Source organism: Dipodomys spectabilis, unplaced genomic scaffold, assembly GCF_019054845.1.
Source record: "Dipodomys spectabilis isolate Male_0828 unplaced genomic scaffold, ASM1905484v1 ptg000043l, whole genome shotgun sequence".
In the NCBI taxonomy this organism is placed as follows: Eukaryota; Metazoa; Chordata; class Mammalia; order Rodentia; family Heteromyidae; genus Dipodomys; species Dipodomys spectabilis.
In genome coordinates this window covers 16544485-16559398 of record NW_024870720.1, presented here as the reverse complement: position 1 = coordinate 16559398, position 14914 = coordinate 16544485, and the positions used below count along the sequence as shown (strand labels likewise).

The following is a 14914-nucleotide window of genomic DNA, read 5'->3' as shown; positions in this document are numbered from 1 at the left end:
GCCGGAAGCGGCGCTGTGGCTCAAGTGGTAGAGGGCTAGCCTTGAGCTGAAGAGCTGAGGGACAGCGCCCAGGCCCAGAGTTCAGGCCCCACGACTGGACCAAAAAAGAAATAAGGGGACACTATCTCTGTGAATCTCAGCCATGACTGAATGCTGAATGTGATGGCAGGAGTCCTCCTCCCCTCCCAACATCCTTGGGGGTCGGTGGCAAGTTTCATGCAGCTCCTAGAGGCTGGAAAACTGAAATTCTATGAGGTGAATGGATCTGCCTATCTTCACATAATAATAAGTGACTTATACAATCTTATACAAGCCTTATGACTTACACAAGCCTTGTGCATGGTTGCTGAAGCCATTCTGCTATCAAACCAGGAAGTTTCCTTGTCCTGGGCTGTGAGGTCAGCCCTGCCAAGTGGAGGTACTGCTTCTGAGTATTTGAGATGGTGGGCTTCTGCTTTGAGTGTCCTTTCTCTTTCTTACCCATGCTCCGAGCTATAGTAGTGATCTCAACCAAAGGTGGGCATTGAATGATTTTACCTCCTGCTCAGGATCTGAAAGTCTAGAGACATTTTGGGTTGTCACAGAGGAACAAATGGGCTGCTACTGAGGGAAGAGGTCCAGGGTACTGCTCACATCCTGTCATGCTCTGGACAGTCTCCCAAAATCTGGTAAATTTTCTAAGAGTTATTGCTACACAGATGTCAAATAGTATATAGCTCCCTTCATTAAGTTTGCATTAAAATAAAGGTTTGTCTGTAAAATTAGATGAAGCTCCTCAAAAAAAATTTATTGGAAGTTAAGTAGTCAAAAGAGGCTCAAAGGGGCTGGGAAAGTGGCTCAGTGGTAGGGTGCTTGCCTAGAATGCATGAGGCCCTGGGTTCTATTCCTCAGCACCACATAAACAGAAAAAGCTGAAAGTGGCACTGTGGCTCAAGTGGTAGAGCACTAACCTTGAGCTGAAGAGCTGAGGGACAGTGGCCAGGCCCGGAGTTCAGGCCCCACGACTGACCAAAAAAAAAAGAGGCTCAAGTGAGCAAAGCCTGTGTGGAGATCACTTTTCCCTGAGCAGCAGTGAACACAACAACACTTGTCAGAGCTGAGAAATCAGTGAAATCTTCTACACCACATCACTATCTACTAACTTGGAGTTCGTCACATCATTAGCCCAGAGCTTGGGTTTCTGCTTAAGAGATTATTTCTTTTTCTGGGAGAAAGCATTCTGACTAGAACTCAGGTACTTGAACTTGCTGGGCTGGTGCTCTACAACTTTAGCCATGCCTCCTTTTACGTCTGGGCTGGTTACAAACTAATTATCTCACTCATCTCATAAGTACCAAGAGTATAAATGTGAACCATCATACTTGGAGATTTTTTTTTTTGTTGTCTCATTGGGTTAACAATTTTTCTTAAAGTAAAGATTTTTCTCTTTTAAAGGGCTCTGAAAAGGATTTGGGTACATTTATTCAATCTCATCTAGATAAAACTCTTAGCTATTTCATTTACTTTTTAAAATTTATTTTAGGTACCAGAGTTTGAACTTGGGATTTTGAGCTTTCTTGGCCTGCTTGTTTTCCCTTAGCTGAAGTTCTAACATATCCAGCTCAGTTTATTGCTTGTTATTTTATTTATTTTTATTTATTATTATTATTTTTTTGTTGGTCGTGGGGCTTGAACTCTGGGCCTAAGTGTTGTCCCTCAGCTCTTCAGCTCAAGGCTAGCACTTGAGCTACAGCGCCACTTCTGGTTTTCTGGTGGTTTATTGGAGATAAGAGTTTCACTGACTTTCTTGCCCTGGCTGGCTTTGAACCACGATCCTCAGATCTCAGCCTCCTGAGTAGCTAGGATTACAGCCGTGAGCCACCAGCGCCCAGCTTGCTTGTTATTTTAGAGATAGAGTTTCTTGAACTTTTCTGCTAGGTCTATCCTTGAATCCTCTATAGTTATGATTATAGTACACCAGTACTTGGCCATTTTCAAATTTTTATAAAATCATTTTGATTTATATGAAGTAGATGAGGATAAATATCATTTCCATATTAAAAAGTATCAACTATTAAGATCTTGAGAGCTTTATACTTAGTAAAATAGATGTGCTTGTGATCTATTCCTTAATTAATGTGTAGGAAAACTACTCTAGAAGGAAGTATATTTTGTAATTGTAGAATGAATTTTGATAAAATCTGTCTGTTAATATAAAGAAAATTATTTTAAGCTGGGTATAGTGGCTCAAGCCTATGATCTCAGCTACTTAGGAAGTAGAGATGGGAGATCATGGCCTCAACAACAAACATTCAAAAACAATTCATAAAGGTCCATTTTGACCAATGGCTGGGTGCAGTGGTGTACATCTGTCATCCTAGCAACATGGAAAGCACAAATAGGAAGATCACATCCAAGAAACCTGGGCATAAGACAAGTCCCTATCTCAAAAATAACCAACCCAAAAGGGGACTATTGGAGTAGTCCAAGTGGTAGAGCATCTGCCCAGTAAATGTGAGGTCCTGAGTTCAAACCCTAGTACAATTTTTAAAAAATTAAATGTATTTTAATTAAAATATTTTTGTATTCTTTTTATATTTTGATGTTATTGTTGTCTCTATGCATTACTTTTAAGTGATTAAAACTTATGACTTGAAGCCTTTACTTTGCAATTTTCTTCCTTCTATCCATAGTCTATTCTAAGTCCCACAGAAGATTCTTTGAAGGTTCCTAATGAGTCACTCTTTTCAAATATTGGTGGAGATTCCTTGAAGTCCGTACGACTCCTTTATGAGATTGAAAGACTAGTTGGCACATCAGTACCTGGGCTTCTAGAAGTTATTCTCAGCAGTTCCCTTTTAGAAATTTACAACCATATTCTTCAGACAGTGTTCATGGATGAAAACCAGACATTGACCAAGAGTAATGCCACAAAAAGAAAACTCAGTGACATCAATCAAGAGGAAGCAATCGGAGAACCTTCCCATCAGAAGTCTGTCTTGCCTTTAAATGGTGACAATGAGATAAATGCTTGTATTGCGTTGAGCAGAGGGAGTCAGATTTTTCCTCTGAATGTAGCTAGGTTTTTAGGACATCACTCTTCGGCCTGTTCTTCTGAACTCATTGCACAGACTAACACTCTAAATTTTAAAAGCTTAAATCCTTCAGTTCTTACTGGGCAGTCAAAGGATCTATGCTGTGTTGAAAAAGTTTCTGAAGAGGAGAAACCTGTGACGGGGGCTAAGAAGATGGAGTTCCGTGTGAGATGGAGGTCAGACACAGGCAAATGTGTAGATGCTTCCCCTCTGGTAATAGTGGGTGTGGATCAGTCATCAGCCACTGTGTACATTGGCTCCCATTCTCACAGAATGAAGGCAATTGATCTTTACTCTGGGAAGATGAAATGGGAACAGCTTTTGGGAGATCGAATTGAATCCTCAGCCTGTGTTTCCAAGTGTGGCAACTTTATTACAGTGGGTAAGTTTCTGAATTTTAAGTTTGTAGTATTAAATAGAATAGACACATAGTGCTGTTGGTAGGGCCAATTTAAATAAACAAACCCAAGCCAGGTGCTGGAGGCTCAGACATGTGACTCTACTCAAGAGGCTGAGATCTGAGAATGGGGGTTTGAAGCCAGCTGGGACAGATAAATCTGAGAGTGGGAGTTTAGTTTCTCAAGTGATAGAAAACCAGCCTTGAACAAAAAAGCCAAGCAAGAATGTGAGGCTCTAAATTAAGTCACAGTACTGGAATACACACACATACACAAAAAACCCAGAAGCCAGGCGCCAGTGGCTAACATCCTTAATCCTCGTTTCTCAGTAGGCTGAGATCTGAGGATCTCAGTTCAAAGCCAGCCAGGGCCAGAAAGTCCATGAAACTCTTATCTCCAATAAACCACCAGAAAACTGGAAGTGGTGCAGTGGCTCAAGTGGTAGAGTGCTTGCCTTGAGCTGAAGAGCTAAGGGACAGTGCCCAGGCCGAATTCAAGCCCCACGACAGACAAAATAAATAAATAATAAAACCAGAAAACAAATAACCCTATGTGGTAGTTCAGATTATTGCCAAAGAACAAGAATTAACTTTATGTTGATAAACAACATTAATCTTGATCAGTCCTTGGATTTGAACTGAGATAGCTCTATAGTTGTTATAAGCTGTGAGATCTTTGGCAAGTTGCTAAATTTTTAAAACTTCAATTTCCTCACAGTTTTAAAATGGGAACAATAATAAAATGTGGCTGGGTGCTGGTGGCTCATGCCTATAATTCTAGCTACTCAGGAGGCTAACATTTGAGGATTGCGATTCAAAGCCAGCCCGGGCAGGTAAAGTCTGTGAGAGTCTTCAATTAACCACCAGAAAACCAGAAGTGGTACTGTGGCTCAAGTGGTAGAGCGCTAGCCTTGAGCTGAAGAGCTGAGGGACAGTGACCAGGCCCAGAATTCAAGCCCCAAGACTGACCAAAAATAAAATATAACATGTTGCTATATCATACCTTACCTAAAAATGTAACAACCTAGAGCAACAGAAATTTATTGTTAACAGTTTCCATGGGTCAGGAATTTTGGAGCAACTTATCTGGATGTCAGGGTTTCATGTTTCTGTAGCCATCTGAGGGTTTACTTGGGCTGAAAATCTGCTTCCAAGATGATTATTTATCTTGCTTGCAGCACAAAGCTTCAGTTCTTTGCTAGTTCTTAGCAGGAAGTTTCTGTTTTGCCACATAAAGTCTCTCCATAGGCTGCTTCATGTTTTTACAGGATGTCATTTAATCCTTCAGTAAGTGATTCATGAGAGTGACTTCATCTCTAAAGCTGTATATCTTGGGCTGGGAAAGTGGCTCAGTGGTGCGTGCTTGCCTTGCATGCATGAGGGCCTGGGTTCAATTCCTCAGCACCACATAAGCAGAAAAGGCTGGAAGTGGTGCTGTGGCTCAAATGGTAGAGCATTAGCCTTGAGCTGAAGAGCTGAGGGACAGTGCCCAGGCCCAGAGTTCAGACCCAACAACCAATAAAATAAAATTGTATATCTTCAATTTTGCTTTATTTTGTTCATTAAAAGGCTATCAATAAGTCTAGCCCATATTCAAGGGAAGAATTAGGCTCTATTTCTTGAAGAGTAAGTATAAGAAGGTAGAGCACTAGCCTTGAGCTGAAGACCTGAGGGACAGCGCCCACGCCCAGCAGGCCCCACGACCAACAACAACAAAAAGATATACTTTAAACCACACCATCATACTAAAGCTTTTGGGAGAATTAAATGAGATAATTCATATCTTAAGAGTTCCTTAGTACCTTTCCAGGCACAAATAAAATGCTTAGTGTTTGCTGGTGGCTTCAGCTCCCTTTCATTAGGGGCTGGCTGTATGACTTTCACTTTACTAGAAAGCACATTGTCTTTCTTACTACCACTTTCTTTTTATTCCCCAACCACAGTAGGGTTCACTTTGTATGTTCATGGACTCCATCAACATTTCTCATCCTAAGTGCTTAGGAATATATTTCCCTACTTGTGCTAGTTTAGCAGATCTATTTAAATCTGATTTTCTTTTTCTGTTTGTTTGCTTTGAGACTAGGTCTCATAGCCCAGGCTGGTCTAGAAATCACTATATATCCCAAGTTAAAGTCCTCCTGCCTCTACCTCCCTAGTGCTTGAATCTGAATTTTATTCTTCCATTTAAACATCTACATTTTTGGGTGTTATATAAGAAAACTTGTGAACATGAGTTCTAGAGTAATTCCCATCCAGGAAGTTCAGTTTATTGAGAATCCTATTTGTATTCTACGCAAATTTGAAGATACACAATTTTAGAAACAAAGCTATCGATGGTACTGAGCATTCTGTTGTGAGGACATATAGTTTATCATTTATATCTGTATTGTTAACAGGTTTGGTCATTATAAATAAGACTGCTATAAACATTTACAAATGGAGTTTGGCATAATCATGTTTTAATTCTACTTGGGTCTATCCTTAGGAAGTAATTCCTAGGTTGTATAATTAGGCTTAACTTTATTAGAAATGGTATAATTGTTTTCCAAAGCAGCATTTCCACCATTTGGCATTTCTACTATCAATGTATTAGAGGGCCGGTTGTTCCACTTCTTGCTAAGCACTTCATAGTCAGTTTTGAATTTTTCTTTTTAGCCATTCGAGAAACTTGGAGTTCTCCAGTAACTAATAACATTAGCAGCTTTTCATAAGCTTGTTTACTATCTTCTTGTTGCAAAGTAGCTTTTGTGCCTTATGTTTGTTTTTGTATTGTTTTGATAATTTTTATCGTATTCTTGATAAAAATCCTTTATCAGATACATGTTTTTTACCAAAAAAAAAAAATCCCATTTTATGGCTTTTTTTTTTTTGTCTGTTCTAAGTCTTGAACTCAAGGCCTGTTGCTGTCCCTGGGTGTTTTTGTTTGTTTGTTTGTTTGTTTTTAGTTTCACAGACTTTCCTGCACTGGCGGCTTCATACTAGGATCCTCAGATCTTAGCCTTCTGATTAGCTAGGATTACAGACATAAGCCACCAGCACCTAGCATGTTTTCTCTTTTTTTTTTTTAACATGGTATTTTGAAACTGGGTAATGGTGGTGAGTGCCTATAATACTAGCTGCTCAGGAAACTGAGATCTAAGGATCACAGTTCAAAGTCAGTCAGGACACGAATGTCAGTGAGACTTTTTAACCACCAGAAAACCTGCAAGTGGAGCTATGGCTCCACGTAGTAGAGTGCTAGCCTTGAGCAACAAGAGCTGAGGGACAGTACCCAGTTCCTGAGTTCAAGCCCCATGGCTGAAAAAATGACAGCAACAACAACAAAAAAAAAACATGTTTTGTTATGTTTTGTTGATAGCAAACAAGCTTATGAAAAACCTGTATTTTTTTTTCTTTTTTTATGCTGGTACTGTCACACTACTACTGGAGAGCTTTACACTATCAGTTGGCTTTTATTACTCATACTTGTTGCTCTATCACTTTGAGCCACGCTTCTAGTTCTTGCCTTTTACTGATTAAAGGTAAGAGTCCCTCATATTTGCCTGCAGAGGCTGGTTCCAAACCTTGATCTTCAGATCTCAGCCTCCTGAGTAGCTAAGATTATAAGCATGAGCCCCAGTGCTCTTGGAAAACTTGAATTTTTTGTTTTTAAATCCCTCTGCCGTGTTCTAGAATATTCTACTGTGGAGGGAATTTCTCATCACTAACAAGTCACTAATCTCTTGCTACTAAATAGCCATTACTAGAAAAAAAGATATCACAGAAAGTATGGAAATTGAGTTTCAAGTGAGCAGTTATGGCCATCACCATGACAAATGAAATCACCTTAAAGAGCTATCCTCAAATTCTACTTTGTAGAATTTGCCTTTACCCAGGGAGCCTGAGTGCCTTTCACTCAAAGTTATTTTTCTACACCAAGGTCAGGGACTTCTGCTTTGGCTTTTCATTCATGGCCACAATTTGGGAAAACAGTTTAGTGTCGTTATTAGGAATCTAGGTTCTAGAGCTTGATGGCTTTACCTTAGTAAGTTAGTCACTCTGTTACAGTATTGTCATGCTTATTTCACTGAGAGGATTAAATGCATTACCTTATATATAATACTTAAAAAAGCAGGTAAATGCTTAGTGAACATTAACTCTTCAACCATTTGTTGAAGAGTTGTTGGTGCTTCTTGGTCAATCACTTCATCATTCTCCTGGGCACTGATTCTTATTGTTAGCATTTTTTGAACACTTTCTGTACTCTGGACATCTATGTACATTTTATTAATAGTTATAATAACCCCTGAAGTAGATGAATCCAAATTATGCCTAACAACTTGAGGCTAGGTAATGCTGGGAGAATGGCTCAGTGAATGCTGTGACAGGCATTTGAATCCAAGAAGTTCAAAGCCTCTTCTATAATATGCTTCTTTTTTTTCTTGGAAGTGAAGCACTTGATAGTACATTTAAAAATAAGGGGCTGCTGGATCTGGGAGCTTAGGAGGACCATGACACCCTGCCCATTCTTTCATTTGAGTACTATTGACCATCTTGCTTGTTACAAGCAGCTCTGGAATATGCTGGAATTAAGAATTTCTATTCTATTTTAAGCAACTTAGAAGTATCATTCCACTGTCTTTGGAAAAGACTACTAAATTATATCCTTTCTGGCCTACAGTTCTGGGCCACCCCGGCTACATAATGAGGCCTTGTCTCTGTTCCCCCCCCCACCCCCCAAAAAAAGTGAGAGGTTCATGAAGTATCACTACATGGGTATTTCACAAAAGTGATTACCATTTATTTTCTGCTTTATACTGCTGAAATTTAAATCAGATAATTCACCATAAGTAAGTTCATAAGAAGAACATCAACTATAAATTACAATTTAGGCTAAAGAATTGTGATGTATATAAATTCATATTTTATGTTTCTTTTCTCTAGGCTGTTATAATGGATTAGTTTATGTTCTACAAAGTAACAGTGGAGAGATATACTGGGTCTTTACTACAGAAGATGCTGTCAAAAGCTCACCGACTTTGGATCCAACTACAGGACTCCTTTTCATTGGCTCTCATGATCAACATGTGTATGCTCTAGATATTTATGTAAGAATTCACCTCATCAGTCTTATAGCATAAGTACAACAGAACAGGAATGCTGTTGAGTTTGGGACCAAGTTTATTTAGCATTTAGTTTATAAAGAAGTGGTTAAATAAGTCCTAATGTCTTCAGATATTTTTGTTGTTGTTGTTTTTTGTTGGTTGTGGGGCTTGAACTCTGGGCTTGGGCACTGTCCCTCAGCTCTTCAGTTCAAGGTGAGTGTTCTACCACTTGAGCTACGCCACTTCCGGTTTTCTGGTGGTTTATTGGAGATAGGAGTCTCAAGGTCTTTCCTGCCTGGGCTGGCTTTGAACTGCGATCCTCACATCTCAGCCTCCTGAGTAGATAGGATTACAGGCGTGAGCCACCAGTGCCCAGCTTGTCTTCAGATATTTTTAACTTTTTTAACTTTCGTATCAGATTTCCCAGAAATAATTTATGAAATATAAAGAACTTAGAATTATCTTAACAATAGAAAAAAGTCACAAAGATGTCACTGAGGTATTTTAAGACCTGATTATAAAAATATTTCAGGATATAAAAATTATATAGGAATTGTAACAAGCAAAAGTCAATTCGTTTGCATTCTTATTTGCAGAAAAAGAAGTGTGTTTGGAAGTTAAAATGTGAAGGAACTGTTTTTTCTTCACCTTGTTTGAGTCTGATTCCACATCATCTCTATTGTGCCACACTTGGAGGAGTTCTACTGGCTGTGAAACCTGTAGGCACTAAGTAGTATATGTTGATTTTATTATTCATCTTAAAATTTTTTAAATCATGTATGTTTTTATCTATTTTAAACATTGGATGGGGGAGGGAGGATAATGTTGGTCCTAGGGCTTGAACTTAGGGCCTGGGTGCTGTCCCTGAGCTTTTTGTTCAAGACAAGCATTCTATCACTTGAGCCACAGCTCGACTTCTAGCTTTTTGGTGGTTAATTGTAGATCAGAGTCTCATGGACTTTCGTGCTGGGGCTGGCTTCAAATCATAATCTTCAGATATCAGCTAACTGAGTAGCTAGGATTATAGGTGTGAGCCACTGGCACCCAGCTATTAAAAATTTTTAGGCAGAATTTTATGGTATTAAGTACATCTTGTTCATTGTAAGGATAGATTTTGTTATTATTGTCATATGCATGCAATTCCTGTTTTGTTTTCTTTATAAAGCTAGATTTTATGTGGTAACTTTGCAGGGCTTCCCCCTCCCACCCTGGTTTTCATAAACTTGTTTTCTAGCCCTACAAGTAATATAAATTTATTTCATAGTATACATATGTGCTAGCTTCGTGTATAATGCCAGTATATCACTATAGCTGTGTCTAATGTTCTACTCTGTCTCTGAAAGATTTGAGTTTGTTTTAAAAATAGGAATTGATCAGTGGAATAATTTTTAATCCTTTGATTTGCTTTTTGCCCATGACAGACCACTGGGAATGTAGTTTGGAAACATTCCTGTGGAAAACCACTCTTCTCTTCCCCACGGTGTTTCCAACAATTTCTTTGTATTGGCTCTGTAGATGGGAATTTACTATGTTTTACTCACTTGGGAGAACAGGTAAAAGTTCTAATTCTGTTTTATATGTCTTTTTTTTTGTTTTATATTTGTAGAGGTACTGAGTTTGAACTTAGGGTTTAGCACCTGTGAGGTCAGCATTCTGCCTCTTAAATAATGGTTCCTGCCCTTCTTTTTTTTTTTTTCTTTGTCAGTCATGGGGCTTGAACTCTCCTGGGCACTGTCCCGGGGCTCTTTTTGCTTATGGCTAGTGTTCTACCATTTTGAGCCACACCTCCACTTCTGTTTTTGTTTTTGTTTTTTTCTGGTGTTTAATTGGAAATGAGTCTCACAGACTTTCCTGCGCAGGCTGGCTCTGAACTGGGATCCTCAGATCTCAGCCTCCTGAGTAGCTAAGATTACAGGTGTGAGCCATTGACGCTGGCATGTCTCTCACATTTTTGCTGGGGCATCTACTCTGTATCATCTTATTTATGCTTCTTTCCTTAGCTGGGATGAAGGGTATATGTTGCTACTTTATCCAAGTATTGGTTGGGTTTTAACCAACTATTGATTGAAAAGTAGGTGTCTTGAAAATTTTCACTTGGTCTGGGCTGTCCTAGAACTACAACCCTTCCTATTTCTTCCTCCCAAATAGCTAGGATTACAGACATGAGCCATGAGTGCTTGGCTTATGTATTTCCCTCAAGTCATGTATTTCTACTTTCAATCATGGTATGATAGGTTTAAAAGCTGTCTACTCAGCATTGTATTTTTTTCCATCTTCCCCAATTTTTAAAATCTTTACCCAGTTTTATGTAACTTTCATAGAGTCTAAAAAAGGTTAAAGAAGCCCCTACCTTTTAGTGTGTAAACCAAAATTCCATTGTGTGGAAATCCCATTCCTCAGCTTTATGACTGAAAAGGCAAGTCTCTTATATGTTAAATTAGCTGTTAACTTGGACTTAATTTCCAGTTCTGTAAGTGTCTACAAATGACTGTCAGTTACAGCTCATTGCCACACACTTAACTTGGGTTATTTTTTTATATCTAGTACAATAGCTCTAATAGAAATTAGCTCACTAGGCCGGGCACCGGTAGTTCACGCCGGTAGTTCAGCTACACAGGAGGCTGAGATCTGAGGATCATGGTTCAAAGCCAGCCCGGGCAGGAAAGTCCGTGAGACTCTTATCTCCAATAAACCACTAGAAAACTGGAAGTGGCACTGTGGATCAAGCGGTAGAGCCTAGCGGAGAGCTGAAGAGTTGAGGGACAGCACCCAAGCCCAGAGTTCAAGCCCTACAACCGACCAAAAAAAAAAAGAAATTAGCTCACTGATGAATGGGGTTTGATCTGGATGTATCTTCTTCTATATTTACTCTATATTTATTTCTCTATATTTATTTACTCTATATTTATTTCTATATTTACCATAAATGGGTTTACCTATTTATGTGGCTTTGTATGCTACTTCATTTATGATGAAATTTACTATGTTCACTTAATGTTTTTGTTTATAAGTTTGTGTATAGTCTCCTCTTTTGATTCCTGATAAGGAAGAAGTACATATACTTTTTCCACATTTTTTATTAGCTTATCTTAGTTGTATAATGGGAAATTTCATTGTGATTTTTTTGTTTTTTTTGGTCGGTTGTGGGCCTTGAACTCTGGGCCTGAGCACTGCCCTTCAGCTCTTCAGCTCAAGACTAGCACTCTACCACTTGAGCTATGGCGCCACTTCCAGTTTTCTGGTGGTTTATTGGAGATAAGAGTTTCATGGACTTTCCTGCCTGGGCTGGCTTTGAATCGAGATCCTCAGATCTGAGCCTCCTGAGTAGGATTACAGGCATGAGCCACCGGCGCCAGCTTGTGATATTTTTATACTTACATATAATGTACCCTGATCAAACTCACTCCCTTGAACATTCATTTTCATTTACCCTCTCCATTCACCTGCCTCCTCCTGTCGATTACGCCCCCCCTCCCCTGCCAACAGTTTCTATCTTATTTTCTTGTCATCAGGGTTTTTTTTTAAGTGTGTATTAATTGCACCAAGGGATTTCACCATGCTATTTCATGTATTACCTTTTAAAAATTATTATTATTATTAAGGTGATATACAGAGGGGTTACCATTTTGTAAGTCAGGTAGGAAGTCCATTTCTTTTGAGCAATGTCACCCTTCTTTCACTCTGTCCCAGTTTCCCCTCCCCATCCCTGCTTATAAGTTGTATAGTTCATTTTCAATACAGTGCCTACTAAGTACTACTTCTGCATTTTTTTCACCATTTGTCCTTCCATTTCTATGTCTTCACTTACCCTCTGAAAGACAGATAAACAAGACAGAAAAAAAAATGCAAAGAAACAAATAAAAAAAACACCAAAAAGCAAAAACAGCCAATAGCCAATGTCTTCTTCACCAACAACAGAAAACAAAACAAAAACATCTTGTTTCCAGTTCCTGGAATTCATTTTGATAAATATTATTGTCTATGTTCAGAGGTATTGTGCCTTTGGGTATTTTAGACTTGCAGCTAGTATATTTTAATCAGATGACTCTTCCAACCTCCAATTGATTATCAGCAGCTTTCATTGAAATTCTTTGTGCCAACTTCTCACAATATATTTATAATACGTTTTAAAATTGTTCATTCTCCATCTTTTTGTCCCTTTTATTTCACCTTTAGACAGTCCCATAGTTAGAATCATGTTCTGTGTTTATATTTAAGAGTGTGTGTGTGTTTGGGGGGGGGTATGTATGTCCTGTAGATCTAGCACTTTTTTTTGATAGAAAAATAAAAGTGATTTTGTATTATAGGTTAGGAGTAGCATTGAGATTATAAATCTTACTTTGTGAATATCCTAGGCTTTTTTTCCCCCCATTATACTACTAGTGCATTTATAAACACTACCATAGACTTTTGTGGGTTTTTGTTTGTTCATCCTTATATTTTTTTTACTCAAAATAATTGGCAATCAAATCTTTCTGGAAGAAAATAGTGTATATAGGCAGACATATGACTTGTAGCTTTAAAGTTCTAATTTAAATTATTTCATATATATTCTTCAGCCTTCTTTTTTTTGGGGGGGGTGGCGGTCCGGTCGTGGGGCCTGAACTCTGGGCCTGGGCACTGTCCCTCAGCTCTTCACCTCAAGGCTAGCGCTCTACCACTTGAGCCACAGCGCCACTTCCAGCTTTTTTCTTTTTGCTTATGTGGTGCTGAGGAATCGAACCCAGGGCCTCATGCATGCAAGGCAAGCGCTCTACCACTGAGCCACCTTCCCAGCCCCAAGCCTCACTTCTTTTCATTACATTTGGACAAGAGAGAGATGCAGTTCTTTTTTTTTTTTTTTTTTGCCAGTCCTGTGGCTTGAACTCACTGTCCCTGTGCTTCTTTTGTTCAAAGCCAGCATTCTACCCCTTGAGTCACAGTTCTACTGGCTTTTTCTGTTTATGTGGTACTGAGGAATCAAACCCAGGGCTTCATGCATGCTAGGCAAGTACTCTACCACTAAACCACATTCCCAGTCCAAGTTGCATTTCTTAATACAATTAATTAAAAGCAACATGGTTTTGTCTTTGAACTCAGTGTCTCTGAGCAGTACAACCCTTGACTGAGTCCAAAATTGGTTTTACTTCATAATATAATGCATAATTACCAATCTTGTACCCTTCAATTTTGTCCTGTATTTTATTAGTAGGACAGAAGTTGTCTATGCAGGTGATACTTTTTATAAAGCCACTATTGCAATGGTACTCATTGGACACTATGTTAAAAAAATGAGCTATACAACTTGTGGGTGGGGATAGGAGAGAAAACCTGGGAGAGAATAAGGGAAGGGATGACATTGTCCAAAAAGAAATGTCCTCTTTTTTTTTTTCTTTTTGGTCGGTTGTGGGGCTTGAACTCTGGCCTGGGTACTGTCCCTGAGCTCTTCACCTCAAGGTGAACACTCTACCACTTGAGCTACAGTGCCATTTCAGATTTTCAGGTGGTTAATTGGAGGTAAGAATTTCACAGACTTTCCTGCCTGGGCTGGCTTTGAACTGCAATCCTCAGATCTCAGCCTCCTGCATAACTAGGATTACAGGCATGGGCCACCAGCACCTGACAAGAAATGTTCTCTTTACCTGACTTATGTTAACTGTAACTCCTCTTTATATCACCTTTATGATAATAAAAAAATAAAAAGCCACTATTTTCTATATGCATAGTTACTAATTAGCCTACATCTCTTTAAAAAGCCCTGTAGGGTTTTAGTCTAAGATAGAGATAGGGACCCTTCTTTTGCAAAGGGCCATTTGAATATGTAGCATCATTGATGATCCAGTATAGGCACTAGGCCTAGGGCAACCAACAAGGCATATACAGGTCTGTCTCATCAAGTTAGAGCAGGATGCTTCCCACCCCTACAGGTAACATTTTTGTGGTTAAATGAATTAATTGTGCTTTTATTTCCCTTTATAGATTTGGCAGTTCTCTGCTGGTGGACCAATCTTTTCATCCCCCTGTATCTCAGCATCAGAGCAAGAAGTATATTTTGGTTCCCATGATTGCTTTATCTACTGTTGTGACATGAGCGGCCACCTCCAGTGGAAACTTGAAACTACTTCAAGGGTATATGCAACCCCTTTTGCTTTCCATCACCCCAATCATAGCAGTGAGACATTTCTGGCAGCAGCATCAACTGATGGGAAACTCTGGATCTTGGAATCCCAGAGTGGGCAACTGCAAGGTGTATATGAACTTCCTGGAGAGGTGTTCTCTTCTCCTGTGGTGTGGGAATCAATGCTCATTATTGGGTGTAGAAATAATTATATTTATTGTCTGGATTTATTATATAACAATAAAAAATAATCAAGTCCTGA

The 14914-nt window shown here is 39.1% G+C and overlaps 1 protein-coding gene across 5 annotated transcripts in view; it reads left to right on the top strand.

The window, feature by feature from the left end:
• The window catches only part of Aasdh (aminoadipate-semialdehyde dehydrogenase), a 42176-nt gene extending 27262 nt beyond the window's left edge, over positions 1–14914 (top strand). For 4 of the 5 annotated variants that reach the window (XM_042678307.1, XM_042678306.1, XM_042678304.1 and 1 more), the window contains 5 exons: positions 2673–3456; positions 8395–8558; positions 9152–9274; positions 9977–10108; positions 14514–14914. In XM_042678307.1, coding sequence (XP_042534241.1) covers positions 2673–3456; positions 8395–8558; positions 9152–9274; positions 9977–10108; positions 14514–14903 — 1593 coding nt within the window. In that variant the 3' untranslated portion in view covers positions 14904–14914. Of the gene's footprint in view, positions 1–2672; positions 3457–8394; positions 8559–9151; positions 9333–9976; positions 10109–14513 lie in introns of those variants that run through there. The other variant, XM_042678308.1, reaches the window with a different exon arrangement.